At 44.0% G+C, this 16,333-nt stretch overlaps 1 protein-coding gene across 1 annotated transcript in view; it reads left to right on the top strand.

The window, feature by feature from the left end:
- Nucleotides 1–16,333, top strand: part of tmtc2a (transmembrane O-mannosyltransferase targeting cadherins 2a) — a 62,465-nt gene that overhangs the window by 19,419 nt on the left and 26,713 nt on the right. The window contains exon 2 of the mRNA XM_073480765.1: nucleotides 9,138–9,738. Within this exon, the coding sequence (XP_073336866.1) occupies nucleotides 9,138–9,738 (601 nt within the window). The remainder of the gene's footprint in view (nucleotides 1–9,137; nucleotides 9,739–16,333) is intronic.

The raw sequence follows: 16,333 nt of genomic DNA, 5'->3' as shown, positions 1-16,333 counted from the left end.
CTTTTCCAGAAATGCTGGTGTTACACCCCATTTGGCATCTTATATTTTCCAACTGTTATTACAGGAAGAATAAGGTACCGTTGGGTACCAGTATCGGTGACATATTGGTTGAAATGTCAACAGTACGCATCCCTATGTCTATGTGCATGCCACTCTTTGTCAACATGCATCATAGGCCGTGTTTACCAGATTGTGTCTGTGTTCAAGGCATGTAAACAAATATTTGTGTAAGATTTAACACACACCGTACAGACTGTTGATTTCCATAAGCCCCATAGTGTGCTCAAGCAAGAACGAATTCATGCACATTTTTGCACATCTCCTCAGAGTAAGCATACATCGACTGCATGGATCCGTGAGCAACACATAAACTGTAAATATGAACCTTTACTGTACAAGCTAACAAGTCCGTGTTAGTCTTAAATAGGCTGCTGCGTGTGCTGTGTTTGCTGCACTAATCTCTGCATGAAGTGTTAAAATAAGTCATTTATCTGGCCCTTTTCATTCCACCAAACTTCTGGCTGGTTATTGTGCACCCTTGGGAAAAATGCTTGGAGCTGCAGGATGGGCTATTTTTAATCAATGAAAAGATAGATCCAGTGAACTGAGCAGGAGAGGAGCGGGGAGGGGGAAAAATGTAGGTTAGTGCCTTGAATACAAAGTAAGTTTCATCCTGTGTGTCTGGTTTATTTTCAGTAATATATGTATATAAAAAAGGCGAAAATAATGCCAGTTTTTTTCTTTATTTTTTCACCTCATCAGTGCCCGGCTATGCTGAACGCCATCCAGCAGCAGTTTATCACTGTTCAGACATTTCAAATGACGCTAAGAAAGAAATAATTGCATCTGAGCTGGACATAAAATCTGCCAAATTAATGTCAAATTTCGTCTTAAGCACCAGGAAAAGGAAGAGCCTCCATGAGCATAAATCTTTCACAACTAGGCCACTGGCAGCATGACAGAGTTTTATGAATGCTATCTGGACATTTATGCATTTTCCCTCTCCCTCCCCTATTCGTGCCAGTTTGGCGTGGGATGGAGTGTGGGAAAGCAGCGGTGCCACTTCTGGCCGGGGGTATTGTTCTGCCAGTGGCGTCGGTGAAGTATGATGTTTAAACACACCCTTAATGCTCACTTCCTGACCCTTCAGCCTACAGATATACAAACTAAACATACAGAAGGTCGATTAAAAAAAAAAGGGAAATACTCTAATAAAGCCGTTTTGTCTGTGTCGTCAGCACAACCGGTCAGTGAGGAGAAATTTAAATTTAAATATGAAAAGTCTCTCTCTAAGGAATACTGATGAGGACATAGCTCTAGTGTCTTCCCCTCTCTTTCATCTTCATCGCCATCTCCTCATTTGCCTGCCATCGCGCCGCGGCCTCATACTGACAGGATTACGGCAGCTGATAATCAGCCAATGAATGAATCACTCAGGCCCAGCCAGCCAGCCAGCGTAATGGCTTCGCACATGATCGTCCAAACCTCGTGCTGTGATGGATGGGTAGGCACCTCTGGGGATTATAACCAGCAGATCACCGTCTCCACGTGTTCAAGTTGGCCTCATGTGGCGCGGTACAATGCTCCCCCCCTGCCGGAGTGACCAATGAGGTGAAATTTATGGGATTTCTTTTTTTTTTTACCCTCAACCAGCTGCGCCGCTCGCTGGGAACAAAGCCACGAGCTGTGTGTTTCCTGCCAACTGTAACACCGCATGGAATTATGACACTGTTTCGTATAGATCGCATATGGTGTCATTCAACATGTGCGAAGAGTGTGGAGCCCCGAGCGCACACATACACACCACCTTTAAATCAGATTAGCGGTTGACCCCCGACCTACGTGTGTGTCTCAGGAACTGTGTGCACTCTATGATCACTTTCTAATCCTGTTAGTATGGGATTAACGCGAAGGTGATCTGGACCCTGACACCCACCCGCTCGCTCATACACACCCTCTCTGTAGTACACTGGCCCGTATCCCACTGCTGCTGAATGTGAGGCAGAATGTAAATGAAGATGAGATCAATAACCGGTGTAGGTTGCGGCGTGAGCCTCGTCTTCCAATGCAAATTGTTTGTTTGAAACTTGATGCCAAAATCAATTTGTTTGATTTATTGTCAGTTAATCATGGAGCATTTGTTCTTAACTTAATCAGGGTCAGTGGAGGCATAATTATTAACGATTAGCAGGGATAAATCAGAAGAGCGCAGGGACTGATAGGTGGCTTTAAAGGCCCCGTACAATGCTCATTTTTAGGTTCATGCTTTTATTTTGGAAATGAAAATGTGTAGATGCTTTGATATAAAAAAAATCACATTATTTTTCGCATAGTCTCCATTGCTGCAGCACCTCTATTCACCCTCTGTCTCCCGAAAAGGCCAGTCTTCTCTGATTGGTCAGCTCTCATAAGTCTGAGCAAGAAGCTTTGACACTTTCTACAATATAGGACCTTTAAATGACTTATTTAAACACTTCTCCACTATGTTTCCATTATGTTATGTTTTTGTCTTGTCGGTATGATCTTTTTGCAGTCCTGTAATAATAGAGCTGCAAAACAATTATTTTCATTATCAGTCAAGAAAATATCCGAAAAAATGTCTACAATAAGTTGTCAGATGTCTTGTCTTGTCTGAACAATTGTCCAAATGTCTAAAATATTTAAGTTTGCAATGATATAAGACACAAAAAAACATCAAACCCTGACATTGGCCCCCCCATGGTGCTGTTTTGTGCTTTCGTAGGCAAAAATGGACAGCTGTGACAGAAGTATGATGAAACCCCTGGCTCAGCAGTCCAAAACAATGGTCCTACCCTAGAATGCACTGTGATACATGTCCACCCACCACTGATTTAGTACTTTGGAAACCAACGGTTACAGTTTAGCTGCTACTATGACCCACATCCACTGTACTCACCAACCAAATTAGAATCCAGCATGGATATAATGAATAATACACCAGCTGATTCTACACTGGAGCTGCCATTTTTTAAATAGATTTAAAGAAAAGCACAAAGTTTCAGCTGATGGCCGATGCTTGATTTTGTTTTTCTGATAAATTCCGACAGCACATGAACGCACCATGAGCCCTGTTACCCGTGCTGACTGCCCCCGTGATCTGAGGTTGGGGTCAGCTAAAGGGGCCACTAAGCTGTACGGCTAACTGAGCTAATTAGCTAAGGGCAAAGTTAGCCAAAGTTAGCAACAGCAAAGTGAGCAACAGTTAGCGGTTATGCTGCCCCCTATAGTTCTGGAGCTACCTTTGAGAGGTGGCCGTATCTCACATGCTGCACGTTTAACTCTGTTCTTGAGAAGTCCTCTGTCACTTTTCTTAACTTCTAAAGAACAAAATGTTTCAATACGTGTCGATCCAGGCGTATTTCACCTGTTTATAAAGGTGGCAGCTCTGTAATCACGCAGCTCAACACATTTTCCTCTGCGCTGCTGTGATACAGGTTTGTATTGTCCCTTCAGCGCGGAGGCCTTTTCTTCTCACGGACTCTTAATCATCCGCGTTCCTGTTACTCCTGCACAAAGCCGGCAGCATCAGTGGCGTGTTTACTTCAACGGAGCGCCAGCCTGAGATTAGCATTGTGTGAATAGGCCTGTCTGCAGCAGCTCTCTGTCTCTGTGTTTAATTAGTTCTCAGATTGCTCAGCAAGAAGATGGAAATTTAATAAATCCTGGCCAGACAAGGGGTATTGAAAAGGACTTGGTGCTGAAGCATATCAGCTCGGAGGAGTTATTAAGGCAGAAGTAGAAAGATGTGAACGATAAAGGAGCAGAGAGGAAGAAAGTAAAGATGACAAGTTGGGAGAGTTAGACGATGAAGACGACATTAAGTAAAGAAATTCCAAAGAGAGACATAATGGCAGAAAATGGAAGAGAGAAATAAAAGAAAATGAACAAAGAGGTGGTGAAATCTATGAAATAACGTCCAGGCCAGAATCCATTAACGGCGCTTTTTTCATGATGATTGGCTAATCCATCTCATTACTGCCACGAGGAAGCAGGAGGATGCACTCTGCTACAAAAGGTTGTAATTCAGTCCCGATTATGTTAAACGATGGCAGCAGTTTATACTGCAGATGTTTATTAGAGTGGAGCGGGCAGGCCAGGGCGCACGCTGCAGACCGACAGGCTGGACCAGAGCCCAAATATTTAAAAGAGACTCAAGTGTGGTGTTTTGCAATGCAGTTAACATTGCTGTTTGGAGCTCATAGAAACATATAAACTAAAGGTTGGTTTATTCAGTCAGACAACAGAGTGGGAGGGAGAGTAATGTGCTGCAGCGTGCGCACAAACTCGTCATCTGAAATCTGTAAACTGGACTTCATAAAGGTGCAATTGAGGAAACAACTGTTTTTACAGGATGCAGGTTCGGACTCTGGGGATTTTAAGCTTTCAGCTGAGAGAGAGATAAAGATCTCTCCGAGGCCCCTCTGCCTCATGAGAGTTGTTCAGAGAGGATCAGCAGGGCAGGAGTGATTCAAACTGTGGCTGCAGTATTTAGTAAATAGCTTTATGCATTTGGTAAAGAGGCAAGACAGATTTTTATTAAAACAGTGCGGTGATGTTGTGTCCCGATGAGAGAGACACCCAAAATTTAAACACACATACATAGATAGATTTGAATATGCCTTTAAAGGTCCAGTGTGTAGGATTCAGTGGCAGATTGCAACCAGTTGAATACTCCTCACCTCACCCTTCCCTATGGTGACTAGAGGGCCTTTCGTTCTTCTAGCAGCCACCCAAGAGCCCGTTTCTGGTTTGTTCTAGGCTGCCGTCGACCCATGATGCACACACATGGGCCCATCTTTCTACATGGACTTTGGTCATTATATTCACAGGAAATGTCGTCGTTACACTGGGATGAACTGAGAAAAAACAAGGGAAAAACACATTAGGGACTAACTAGCAAATGAAGAAAATAGCAAGAAAAGCAGAGAAAAAGACAAAGACAGGAAGTGTAAAGCAAAACTTCCAAAATAAACCAGGAAGTAACTGAACCAAAAGCCCAAACCATGACACACTGCAAGCTAGCCAACAGGAAAAAAATGGATTCGCAAATGTTTTATGAAAAAGAAAATGCATACATGGATAAATGCATCTGTTCTGGTGAAAAACACTAAATGTAAACAGCATGTTGTGTAAAAGAAACCTTCAAAGTTTTCAGTTTTCAGTAAGGACGCCTGTTTTTAGAGGTAATTAACAGTATGTGTCAGTGACATCTGTGCTAAATCTGTGCATTTTATTGCCTTTTTTTGCTGAGCATAGAAACTGAATATTTTTAATTAAAAGAGTATCCTGACAGATTAGGATGTGCCAAATCTTTTCATTGTTGCTGCACAATAAATACAACAAACTGTTGCAATGTTTGCCAGTAGATTATGCTCCAATTTTGGGGAAAAAGCAATTATTTCTGTCCCTCCCACACAAACTCATGAAGTCATCTTTGAAAAGAAAAAAAAAAAAAAACCCTTCTGTAACTTCTCCTTCTTTCTTTGTCCACATCTCCTCCTTTGTGACAGATGCAGTGTAATAATGAGGAAGGGTTTTCACTTGGAAAACGTCAGTTAGCTCTTTATATGTTTTGCACATTTAATGTATTTTCCCCCGCTCCCTCCCTAAAGAGGCCTATAGTGTTTACTGTGAGCTGCTGCGGCACATGAAGAAAAAGGAAAATCACTGCTGGTGAGATCACTGTTAGGGAGGTGGTGGAGTGCTGCATTTGCATATTGAAAAGACACATACCCAAACACTGAAAGACAGCCAATTTTCTCCTCACTAAAAGCAGCGGACAGGTGAAAGAAGACCTCAACCTATTACCAAAAAAAAAAAAAAAAAAATCCTCACCCCTACCTATAATGTGTCTTTTCAGGCTCTGATGGAAATCCTTTCGATTTTACCTCCCCCTCTTTAAAAAAAAAAAGGAAGGAAATTGAAAAGAGTGAACCCGTCCTGTACTTTGAGGATTGTGAATAGAGTGCCCCACAGCCCGCCTTGCCTGCCTGCCTGCCTGCCTGCCTGCCTGCCTGCCGGCCTGCCCCACATACGGTGACTGAATACAAAAGACCCCCCTCTGTAAGAGCAATCACTACGGGAGACCACTCTATCTGCACGGCTGCAGCAGCGACAGGCCTCAATGAAGCCGTCAGCGCGCACTCTCACACGTGCACACACTCGGGGGACACAAAGACGGACACCTTCGCATGTATCTATTTATTCCCCCTCGCGCACATACACACCCAGTGCTTTCCCACAAACCCTCGTGGCTAATGCATTCTTTTCATCCTCCAGTGGCGGGCAGGAGCAGGGAGGGAGATGAGTGGTTGGCGCTGATTTGAATATTTAAATTATTTATCACCAGAGAGTATTGGGATCCGAGCCGAGGGACGCGAGGGAGCCGGCCGAGGGTGAATCCAGCCATGTTTGGATTTGATAGTGTGCTGTTATTGCCTGAGGGGGACAGAAAGTGGAAAAACATTGACGCAAATGCAGATTTAAGTGGACATTTTGCTTATTTTGTTTCAGTGTAGTAACGCGAGATTGTAGTCAAGACACTCATGTAATTTACAGCATTAATAAAACTCTCAATGTTGATGATTATGATATTTTAAAGAACGTTTATTGCTCGCATATCCTCCCACCAGCGTATCATACTCCACACCGTACTGGGACTGTTAAACATTTTATAAACACAGTTTAAGCGGAGTGATGTAATGCATTGAGTCCGCTCTGAGTTCCACTTTGGCCTGAGAAACACACACATGCCTTCGCCTGACGGAGAACAATCCTGGGAAATGGAGGAATTTACTATACAGCTACACGCGATGACAGGGCCGCGGCCTCGAAGGAAAAAACATTGAAGTTCGGATTAACACATCGAGCAATTTATCGCTTTGACACCGGATTCATAGTCCAATGTGTTTTTGTCTTCCCATTCTACCTTCCCTGCTCTCATGCTGGGTACACACTGGCAGCTCCATCTCCCCACTTCTCTCCCTCCCTCTCCTTTATGCTCGCAGCTCTGAGTTACAATCTCCAGACAAAGGAAGTCCTCGGCTGGCCCCCCTGTCGCTGTCCCTTTCCTTCTCTGGTGCGCCATGTTCAAGCTCAGAAAACTGCGCCAATCGTAACTGAGCCCTGAGAGAGGAGATTTGCCATTAAGGCCAGTGAGATCAAAATCTTGGAAGTTTGTGACATTCATTCTCACATAAACCCAAGTTTTGATACAGCAAACATGCAAACACGACATGTGACCTGACATCAGAGGAGATTGTAATTGTAATTGGCTTGTCAGCACACACAGCAGCAGATCTGGCTGATCTTATCTCCTGACATTCTCCTCTGCAGTGCATGGTCTTCTTCTATCATGGGTTTCTTTTATATACGTCTGGTGGCATTGTCTACATCTGAGTGTAGTTTTCAGAACCCACAAGCAGCCTTATGTCCTGTCCACACATACTGTACAAGGCTATTTCTTAGAACAAAGCTTTTTTTTAAGTGTTTTGGCAGACATTAAACATGTATGGGGGAAACACTGGTTTCCTTTTCGCTTTGGTTTGTTCTTGGTTGTTAGTTTTGCTCCCTGGGACCTGCTTCCGGCAGAGTCAGGAAAATAAAAATCTAGCTGTTTTTGTTATTGACAGCCAGTGTGTGTGATATCCGTGCCGGCTTAATTTTAGATCAGGTTTGAGATTTTTTACACATTTTCACGGGGATTCTCCGTCTCTGCTCTGATTTCCATTCATCACTCGTGATCCCTGTGGTGAACCTCATTTGTTGCAGTCTGCGAGTGTACACGAATGCAGCCTGCGTCCCCAGTAATGATCCCCTAATTACGAGAATCCACAGCAGCCTCGGGGGTGTGAAGCCACCTGCCTGCCTGTGTGTGGGCGCAGCTACCTGTGACATATGTACATGCTGCGTGTGTGAGCGAGAGCAACAATGCAGCCGTCTGTATATTTAATTACGCACTCTGTGGCCTGTTTATTGCATTTGTCGATTAAATTTCGCTTATGACGATCGGCGGTACGGAACACTTATTATTCCACATGAGAGATGCTTTGCACTCAACGTTTGTGTCAAGATGTAACATGTGTTTTAGGAATAAATGTTTTATTCATTTTCATGTTAAAATACTTAGTGTCACAATATGTTTTTACTGAGATTAAAGGGGCTTTTGTCTGTTTCTTATATTAACAATATCACAGGGCTACTTGCATGTGAAAGGCGTCGCTCGTAGTGATGTGAAGTTCACCTTTATAGCAACTATTAGGTCATTATTTTTGGTTTTCTGGCCCTCAACTTTTGGTTCATTTTAATATCTCGGCATCAATTTCGTCTCCAGCTACCAGAAACACAACTGCAATTGAATGCTAATGTTGCTTCGTGAATGCTGGATGTGTAAATAAGCAGCTGTAATAAGCAGGAACGTGTTACTTCCTCAGTTGTCCAGTGATAACGAGTTACATTTCTATTTGTTTTCTCAAGATTTATGTCGTATCATGCAGCAACAACAGCTGTGTTCCTGAGATAATGAGATTATTTTCTCGAGTTCTCAAAACAATCTCATTACGTCAGGAAAACAACACCTGTAATTCAGTGATAATGACATAAACTCAGTTTCACAGTAAAATGGAGGAAATAATATGTTTGACCCATGACCGTTTAGGGCTGCCGTAGTTGGCCCCCATATCTTTTATGTTTGGCAAAAGAGGATCTAAATGCTAAAGCAGCAAGTCAGGCAGGTAAAGAAACGAAAAGCAAGCTTTAATAAAGTAAGCTGTAATCCAAAGACGAAAACTGGCAGGCGGCATAAACCAAAGAAACGTTGGTCAGGGGTAAATTCGAGAACTAATGAAGCAGAAAAAACTACAAAAACTAAATAAAGTACCAAACCAATGAATGCAAACACAGGACTGATGTGGGGAAAAAGACAGTTTCATACACAAGTGTACGCGGAAAAAGAGCGGGAAAAGTACAAAGACAGGAAGTGGAGTTACTGCTTGCTTTCGCTGCCCCCAAATATGCAAAAACATGTTCAAATGTTAAAAAATGTACAACAACAAAAACCAGTAGGAAAGAAAACTACATTATCAAAAATAATGTCTTCTTTCTTCTCTTCCTTTTAGCCGAGCCATCAAGACCAACCAGGACCTCCTCCCTGAGACTCCGTGGTCCAACATCCTGTATGACGACTTCTGGGGCACCCTGCTCACCCACAGCGGCAGCCACAAGTCCTTCCGCCCGCTCTGCACCCTCTCCTTCCGCCTCAACTATACCCTGCACGGCCTGCGCCCCTGGGGCTACCACCTGCTGAACCTGGTTCTCCACGGCCTCGTCACCGCCCTCTTCACCGCCTTCAGTCGCACGCTTCTCGGCGGAGGACTGTGGAGCCTGCTGGCCGGCCTTCTTTTCGCCTCTCACCCGGTTCACACTGAGGCGGTCGCCGGCGTGGTCGGGAGGGCGGACGTCGGAGCGGCGTTGTTTTTTTTGCTGTCTCTTCTCTGCTATATGAGACACTGTGGACTTCGTAGGGACCCTCGTGGGAGCTTTCAGAGCAGCTCGGCCGCCTGCTCCTGGGGATGGATGCTGGGCAGCCTGTGGTGTGCAGCGGCCAGCATGCTGTGGAAGGAGCAGGGGGTGACGGTGCTGGCCGTGTCGGCCGTCTACGACCTCTTCGTGTTCCAGAGACTCCGGTTTCGCCAGGCGCTTCTCAGCCTGTTAGGAAAGGTAAATGAAGGGGCCGGTGTGTTCGCTGGCTCTTGTCTCGGAGTCTCCACACACATCCAGTTTCCTCTTCCTTCCCTCAGAGGCAAACCCTCATCCAGCCAGCTTTTAATGGTTCCTGCATGGTGGATTGAGTTTTGTGTGTGTACTGTGTGGAAATTGTGTGTGTCGCATGCTGTTTGCTTTTCATTAGGAGTGTAATTAGAAGAGCTGTTTGCTGGTGCACAGTTGCTGCATGAAAAGTAAGCCATTCTCATTTGTCATCTGCTAAACAGGAAGAAACTATATGCAGACGGGGGGAAGTTTTCCACTTCCTCGCTGCTTCGGTTTGCTGCAGTAAATAGATACACAGTAATGCAAGGAAATTTAGATTAGGATCTCAGCCTCATTATGTGTGTGTGTGTCAGTGTTTCGGGGGAAAGAGCAATTGCAGGGGAAAAGCTATTTTCGGGGTCAGTTGTTTTTCTTTTTTCTTTCAATTTAAGGTGGCAAAAGGCATGTGCAGAACAACAATAACACATCCGACTCTGGCAAATGACTTGGTCCACTTGTCGAGTCAGCTGTCCAAACATACACAAATGTACGCACCAGTACACTTCCTCCGCAAGCCTCCGATTTAACCCTCTTAACCCCAGAGGTTCTTCTCATTATGCTAACGTTTTCCTCTCCTGCTTCATTCGTCGAGGATGTTAGATGAGTGAAGGCAGCGATGAGACACCTGCGTCTCCTCACGCCGAGCTCCTGAATACTCCTGTTTCGTCACTCAAGTACAAGTAAAATTTTTAAAGAGTCACTTGTAGTTATGTAAAGAAATTCATCCTCATCGTCACATCTCTGTTTTGTTTTAAACTCCTGCAAACAGACACACGATTTCAAATAAATGCTGATGTCACTTTTTATGCAGGCTGTGTAAATTAGCCACAATGTCACCATATCAACTTTAAAGATGATTATATGGTCGAGTTTTTGCCTGCTTTCACTGCCCCCGAGTAAAAAATGAAATATTGAAATTGTGTTAGTAATACACATAAGATGTTATTGGTGGCCTTGAAATGATTCCTTTGAACACTTTTTGTATTTTGAGGTTAATAGGTACGCCAAAAAAGAGACAAAACACACAACAAACAGAGTTAAAGATCGATTTGTGCAGTTTAAAAAAAAATTCTATAGTTATCGCGATAATATCATTATAGTGAATTCGTCTTACCATGATAATCTTGTAGCATACCTGCATTTCGAAGTTAGAATGATGAAAAGCGGCAAAGTGATCTGAGGACGACAACCTTGACGCAGTGACTCATCTGATTGTGGGAATGCTTGACTGGAAAAGCTCCTCTCACAGGCACTCTACATTTGATTAGAGGAACTGCTCCTTAGCCAACATGATGGTCCTCGTAAAGCGCGTAACTGCCGTAATAAAAAGTCCCCTTGGGTTGTGCTGAGCAAGGGCAGACTGGCTCTCTATAATGTGTGTGTGTGTGTGTGTGTGTGTGTGTGAAGCTTTTTATAGAGGTTTCTTTTTCAGGAAACATCTATAAATACCTCTGTTTGTTGCAACATTTGTGGTGTAACCTCACAAATGTCCCCTGGAACCTTCTGTTGTAGCCACATTGCAAACTTGTGCGTGACTCTCTTATTTACCCAGCCAGCGTCCAAATGAAAACACGAGTGTGCGAGGCTTTACCGTACCTGAGGGGCAGCTTCTCCGGTAGTCGTTTCTGGCAGAGCGATAACCCCACGACTGTTATGAGAGGGCTTGCGGTGAGCAGGCCCAGAGAGATCAGAGAGGGGGAAGAAATATGATGTTTTTTCTTCGCAGGGCTCGGCAGGAGGAGCAGGAGCGACTCGCGCGTGTGCGCTTCCATGATTGCTCGAGCTTAGCAGATGCAAAACAACACCTGTCTTTCAAATTCAAACCACACATCTATTAAAGCTGCGAAATCGTGTTAGAGGAGCTACGCAGCAGGAAAAAATGGATGTAACTCATTTGCAGATGATGAGACAGACAAATCTATAATCATTAATGCAAACCAGAGACAAGAGAAGAGAGTAGAATAACAATATGATGCAATACTACAACACAAACAATGACAGAACCTCCTACAATCCAGTTTTGGCCTTTTTATTTACCCTTTTAGGGTTTTGAAAATTAATTTTGCACGCTGTCAGAGCGTATAATATATTCTGGATCAGATTGTTCCACTTTGTCTTTGAGGCTGTGTCAGGTTTCCTTCAAACAAATGGGAAGTCATCGCAACAAAAGAACGGATGGAAAAAGGTTTTAAAAAAGGTTGAAAAAAAAATCTGGTAGTGTTTGTTGAGCTATCTTGGGATTATGTTACGTTGTCAAGCTTTTTCATCTAGCCGTGCATAAACAGACAGTAGAGACACGACCTTTAAGGATGCCATTAGTTCACATAAGCTAGATTTAGGGTGCGATGTTTACATTTTTGAACAATGCAAGCAAAAGTAAGTGGAAAAAATACCTAAAACGAACTTAAGCAACTTTCACAATCAGGTCCTCGCACCTTCATCGACTTCAACAAAATGTATAAATCACAGATAAAAATCATTCGCTATAGGATACTGAAGAAATTAGAGTAAATACTCTTCTTTAGCCGGCATGTTAGCAAATATAAATACGTCAAAATTAAACAACCATTCTGATTTTTGATAGAGATTCACTGATTGATCATCCAGAGACTGGAGTCGGTCGGTTTTAGCCACGACCGGCTGATCAGTGTCAGATACATCAGATCCTGTGCCAGTCACATTTACACACATGCCCCCCAACAGCCTGAACAGCAAGAAAAAACTGAATATTTTGTGTTATTTACCTCATTTTTGTGTACTTGTTGCTGTCATTTACAGTTGCGGTTTCTACCTCTTCTCCCCTGCTGCAGTGTGTGTTGACAGTGTGTGTTGTTACTGCAGGTCGATCTGTTGCTTCTGATTTTCTTTTGGGAAAGTGAAACATTGAAGCCAAGGTTATGAATGCACAATAACAACACTGAGACAACTTTTCACTGCAGCGCATTAGACAGACTCCTTCTGTTTTTACCTTTCACAGCAAGACCTTACACTGCGGAGGGAGAGCTTAAATTCACTACGACCATTTCACCAACAGGGGAGATGTACTTCAGTTCATTTTCATTTGGATGTTGTTTGCACAAAAAGCTCTGTTGTCGAGACTTGTTTGAGCGAGAGTGAGAGAAGGTCATGTAACGGATGTTTGTGTACGCTGTCGATTTAAATTCTTTGAGAGAAAAATCCGAATGGGAAGGTCAGGCTGCACCTCGTCTCTGGCAACTTTGGATTCTTGTTGAGATTTTAAAAAGAGTTCTGTGCATGTATTTGTCACGATCGTATTGTTTTATCTGGCGTTCCCACTTTTCCGTCTGCCCCTTATATGAACAAAGACCATGTAGAGACAGAGCTTTTCGGAAATGAAACCTGAAAGACGTCGGGCACTTCTTGTTCCAGTCGGTTGCCTTGCGCTCTGAAAGATTTCATCACCCTCTGCGCTTGTCAGACGGCGTTATGAAAAATCACATTTCCTTGTTTATTTATCACACAGGAGCGCTGGGCTATCACCAGCAGCCGCCACCTCTCTGCCCAGACACAATAGCCCTGGCCAGCATTCCCGTGCCAGCCCGTCTGCTCCAGCTGCCAGTCCCCCCCCTCCCTCCTGCCACCAGCAGCACATCTGGCTCGTTTATCACTCTGGCAATGCCCTCCTCTATTGCCCCAGTCACGGTTATCTTGGCGGGGAGCTCGTTATGTGCCGGGGCCAGCCACGGGGGCAATCATTTCCTCGATTACGAGCCAGGCGTCTCTGGACGCATGGGAACACAAAAGGGAGAAGAGGGAATACGCGAGGGAGAGGGAAACTATGCTCTCACTTCCTTTCTATTATCTGTTTTTTTTTTGTTTTCTCACTTACCGTGCCCTAAAAGCACTTTGGGAATGGACTCGCTCAGCTACTGAGGCAGGCAGGTTGCAAACAAAGCAGTGTTTTTTTCCCCCCCCTTCGATCAAAAATATTCAATTTCTTCCACAATGAAGCGAAAGATTGAAAAATCCTCCCCATCACATTACCTGACCACAGCCACGAGCAATGAGAAAATGCAAATCAGCCGCAGCGTAGCAGAGGAGACAGATGCGCTTCGGCCAGCACTCCATTTCTCATCCTATTAACTCCCTAATCAGACCGAGATGAGATTTCAAATGGGACAAGGTAGGACGGAGGGAGACGGAGAAGGTGATAGATGGAGACAAAGGAAGGTGTGGTGCCTGTTGAGAAGGCAGAATGAGTCTCACATGCCGGGATCATAGGAACGTAATGTCTTTGTTCTTTCCAATCTCCGTTTGTCAGTGACTAAAATAAACAGGTTGATGAATGAGGCCAAGAGAAACGGTTAGCTCTCGTCGGTAATCGGAAAAGTCAGGGATCTTTCCTGCTGAGCTTGAGCTGCGCTGCCTTTGTTCAAATGTTGCGCAAGGATTTGAAGCTTTTACTTATACGCCCGTGATTACACCTTTCAGATAAAGGTGTGAAATTAAATACAGTCCCTCAATTGAAAATAAAGGAGATTTACCCTCCCTAATCCTCCATATTCCACGCCTTTCTGAAACTCTCAATGTGTGCACCTGGAGTCAAATAAAAGATGAGACTCCGAGGTCAACAGAGGGATCTGATCACGTTCCTTCAATTAAAATGCTACCGACTCCTCCTCCTCGTTTGTCTCCATGAGCGCTGCAGGCACGCACATTAAGTTCAGTGTAACCAGCTGACGGCTTGATGAATGTCGTGCCAATTATCTTGTAGCAGAAGCATTCGGCCGTGAAATGATGCCCTCTGTAGCAAGTTCTGCTGCATGCTCCTTACCTAGCTCGCGTTAATGAGTAATGCAAGTTCAGGCTTTCGTCTGGCACGTCTTCAGAGTAAGGACTTCGGTGACATGGCTTCCTGTTGGTGAAACATGAACTTCAGCGTCAGCTTCAAATTTATTTCGGCGTCCATCCAGTTTTTATCTGTGTTGTTGTTGCAATGTTGCATTGAGTGACACTTTAAAATCAGCTCTGAGCAGCCGGAATGAGATGAATTTGTAGAAATTCCACCACAATGTCATTTTGAAGCCACGAGATTGGCATTATGGCTGTCGCCATCTTGTTTTTTGGGTCCAGAAATGGCCATTATATGGTGGAGCTCATGGACAATTCAAATCTGGATACAGCGTCAGAGTCAGAGACCTTGTTCATGCCACGTGGCCAAAGAAGCTCAACTTCCTTAGTATGAAGTTACCCGAATCTTCTGCATCTTGGGGTCCAAAGAGAGAACCTGGGGACACACCGTAGTAGCTACTCGTCAATTGCAAGGTAGCTACGCCATAGAGCATACAGTACCCTGCGTTATCATCGATTTTACTCTGAGTGGAACCTTAATTTACAAACTGAGCATCATGCTGTGTTGAAGAAGACTTGAAACCAGCGACTGAGACCATAAACTCATTAGGAAACTGTTTACTGAGGTGATAAATCAAGTGAGAAGTGGGGTCATTTCCTCATAAGCTTACATACAACCTGACTTCTTTTTGAAACCAGCGGAGTTAGAGTTAGAAAGAAATGCTCCGTCCTTATTTTATACCGGCAGTGGTTGCTTTTCCAGATACATTTGACATAACGACGAGTAAATGAAGCATTAAATCACTTCCCAATTAAGAACGAATCTGTTTGTAAGAGTGATTGTTGTATGTTGTCCTAAACACTGTGAATCAACTGACGAAAGTCTTTCAAGTAAGTAAGGGCCAGAAACACTAAATCAGATGTGTGACATCTCATCAAGAGCATCCAGAGTTTCTATGTTGTATTAAAACGCCTTTCACGCCGGTGTCCCTACATTACTCTTACAGGAGGCTCTTTAAATGTCAGGCTAACACCGCCGGCGCCCTTCCTTTGATCAGCTGTCTTGGTGGCTTCAACCTGTGACCCATCTCATTACAGGTCTCTGTGCCGGCAGCAGCGCGGCTTTCATGGAGAGAACTATGGGGTAATTAGGTCACTCTATCAAAGTCAACCCTCTCAATGCCAGCCAGCCACGCTGCTGCTGCTGCTGCTGTCTGATGACTTGGGTGAGTTGAGCCAAGTCAGCAGAATCCAGAACACATTAGAGGGCTGGAAAAAGAACTGGATGCATGCCTCATTGTACCTTTCAACACAGTTTAGCATGTCACTGGTAATGCATCAAATATGAGCGCCGCTGGATGTGTGTTGAGCAAACACACAGACTGTCCAAAAGCTTTGAAACGCCTTTCCATGCACATGTCACAGAGAAAGTGGGGTGATGTATCTCCCGCTCAACTTTCTGAAAAACATCTTTTAAAAGAATAGCTGCTGATTAAACCTCGTGGTTGGCATCACACTTTGCTAAAAACAGATTTTGGAGGAAAACAAGAAAACAATTTAATTAAAATTTCTCAACGAGCTTTCGAAAAACATCCCGTACATGACCGGCTCAGTCTGCTGGGAAAGAGTTACGAGCCGCTTAAATTGGAAATGACTTTAACAAGTAAAGTCCGGAAGATTGATCCCCTGCTGT

This window comes from Pagrus major, chromosome 14 (assembly GCF_040436345.1).
Source record: "Pagrus major chromosome 14, Pma_NU_1.0".
NCBI lineage: Eukaryota > Metazoa > Chordata > Actinopteri > Spariformes > Sparidae > Pagrus > Pagrus major.
Note: the sequence above shows the minus strand (reverse complement) of the source record. Positions and strands in the feature narration are given on the sequence as shown.